General features: G+C 39.3%; 1 protein-coding gene across 1 annotated transcript; it reads left to right on the forward strand.

Moving 5' to 3' along the window:
- Positions 1 to 931: 931 nt before the first annotated feature.
- Positions 932 to 1,944, forward strand: LOC116524799 (olfactory receptor 13D1). Its single transcript, XM_032240239.1, has one exon. The coding sequence runs from the start codon at positions 986 to 988 to the stop codon at positions 1,928 to 1,930; it is 945 nt and encodes a 314-aa protein (XP_032096130.1). The 5' UTR covers positions 932 to 985; the 3' UTR covers positions 1,931 to 1,944.
- Positions 1,945 to 2,867: the final 923 nt, after the last annotated feature.

Below are 2,867 nucleotides of genomic sequence, written 5' to 3' on the forward strand. Positions count from 1 at the left end.
CCTTTGGATCAGAAAATTGTTCTTGTTCCATCAATTATGCTCCCAGATTTCAATTCCCTTGCCCCAAAATTTAAAAAACAACAATTTTTTCCTTCTGACCCAGTCAAGTAGGCTTAAAAGCTATAATTTATAATATATATGAACATATAAATATATACTTAATGCTATTTTGATTCTATCATATCTCTTATATATAATTTTAGATGACATGTTAGAACTACTTACTATACCTGTAACCTAATAGACGTTATCTAAGTTAATTTTCACAATAAACTACCAAACAGTTATAGCTTTCCCCCAATTTTCCTGGCTGAAACAAGTAGCTTAGCTAGCTTAGACTCAAAAATGTTAAGTAACTTGAGAGTCATAGTGAGGATGACTGGCATAGTTCTGAATCTCCATGATATTTTAAATTAGATACATCTTTTTAAAAATAAAGATTTCAAAGTATTCATTAATAGAGATTCTTACGTACCCACCTTTGAAAGTACTTTGTCCCTGGATATTATATAATTAGAGGACTGGCACTTCCTGGCATAGCCTCTGCTACTGTGTGATACCAAAATGTATTGATCTCAGTGCCCCTTTTATCATTAGCGAAGTGAATATAGCAGCTCTGCTCTTACTGATTCCAGAGGCTGTTCTAAGGATAAAACAAAATGATAGACATGAAAGTTATTTGATAACTCTACATCAAAATTTCAAAATTTCCTGAATCATATTCTTTTCTAAACTCTGCAGATGACATGAACACATAGAGACAAGAAATTACACTACCGTGACTGAATTCTTTCTGGCAGGGCTTTCCCATAGCTCCAGCTTTTTCTGTTCGTGCTCTGCCTCATCATGTACATGATAATCCTCCTGGGAAATAGCTTTCTCATTATCATCAGCATCCTGGATTCTCGCCTCCATACCCCTATGTATTTCACTTTACCTGAATCATGTCCTTTTCTACACCCAACAGACAGATGACCTAGAACACATGGAGACAAGAAATTACTCTGCTGTGACTGAATTCTTTCTGGTGGGGCTTTCCCAATATCCAGAGCTCCAGCTTTTTCTCTTCCTGCTCTGCCTCATCATGTATGTGATAATCCTCTTGGGAAATAGCCTCCTCATTATCATCAGCATCCTGGATTCTCGTCTCCATAACCCTATGTATTTCTTTCTTGGAAACCTCTCATTCTTGGACATCTGTTACACATCATCATCCATTCCTCCAATGCTTATTATATTTATGTCTGAGACAAAATCTATCTCCTTCGTTGGCTGTGCTCTGCAGATGGTTGTGTCCCTTGGCTTGGGCTCCACTGAGTGTGTCCTCCTGGCTGTGATGGCCTATGACCGGTATGTGGCCATCTGCAACCCACTGAGGTACTCCATCATCATGAACAGAGTGCTGTATGTGCAAATGGCTGCATGGTCCTGGATCATAGGCTGTCTGAACTCCTTAGTGCAGACAGTCCTGACAATGGTGTTGCCTTTCTGTGGGAATAATATCATTGATCATCTTACCTGTGAGATCTTGGCTCTTCTTAAAGTCATATGCTCAGATATCTCCATGAATGTGTTTATAATGACAGTGGCAAGTATTGTTTTATTGGTGATTCCTCTTCTGTTAATTTTTGTCTCCTATGTGTTTATTCTCTCTTCCATCTTGAGAATTAATTCTGCTGAGGGAAGAAAGAAAGCCTTTTCTACCTGTTCAGCGCACTTGACTGTGGTCATCTTATTCTATGGTTCAGCCCTTTTCATGTACATGAAGCCCAAATCAAAGTATACAAAAGCATCTGATGAAATCATTGGATTGTCTTATGGAGTGATCACCCCAATGTTGAACCCTATCATCTACAGCCTGAGGAATAAAGAGGTAAAGGAAGCTGTGAAGAAAATCCTCAGCAGACACTTGCATCTATGGAATATATGAAAGGCCTTGAGGCATGTGATGTTCTAAACAAGGGATCAGATCAGGTGTTTTGTATTCACAGATAAAGTCACAGAATCGATGCTAAGAGGGTGTGTATGTTTGTAAAGGCAACTTTGGGATTCCCATTCTTTTCATCACAGAATGCTCATGTGTGCCTTCTTGTCTACAGAGTTTCAAGGTGTAGGTATCTATGTTTATTGATCCCATATAGGGAAATGATTTTTCATCAAGATAAATCTCACTCTTCTCTACTCTTTTTCTCTTTCTTACTCATTTTTCTCTCCCTCTTCTCCATCTTCTCCTCTTTCTTGGCCTTCCTCCTCTTCCCTTCTTCATCTACCTCCTTTCTCTTTCTTCCTTCTGTCTTCTTGGTCTCCTTTATCTGTCACTTTGAATAGGACATCTATTGCTTTGTTGTACAGCATCCCCTCTTCTGGTAAATGTTATATATATCAACATTCCCTTCCTCTGAGTCCGTGTGGTCTGCATAGGGCTAACTCCGCCTTCTAGATATAGCAGTAGATGCTGGACAAAGGCCTAGCTAATAAAAACAGCAAATCCCTCTAGCTAAGTGATTCATTCAGAATAGCAAGTGAGCCAAGTCAGGCTAATCAAACTCAACCTAAGAGGGCTGTTTGCTTAACTGGAGAAATGTGAGCCTGCAGCCAATCTTTGACAGTATGAAAGGAGAGCCTAACTGAGATGTAAAGGAGAGTTCAGAAGGAGAGAGAGGGTGTCTGATGCTGTTAATGCCTCGATTCAGCTCTGTCTAAAGTCATTTTCATATTGTTTTTAATTCATGAGTCAATAAATTATCTTTCAATGAAAAGCTAATTTTAACATGAGGGGGATCATGGCAGACGGGGGGCAAAGGCAAGACTAGATTGCAGCTCCAGAAAGAGCAGCGTGCAGAGGCTTGCACTGTGAATTTTAGCTC

The sequence above is a fragment of the Sapajus apella genome, unplaced genomic scaffold (assembly GCF_009761245.1).
Source record: "Sapajus apella isolate SASKATOON/1434 unplaced genomic scaffold, GSC_monkey_1.0 scaffold46, whole genome shotgun sequence".
Lineage (NCBI taxonomy): Eukaryota > Metazoa > Chordata > Mammalia > Primates > Cebidae > Sapajus > Sapajus apella.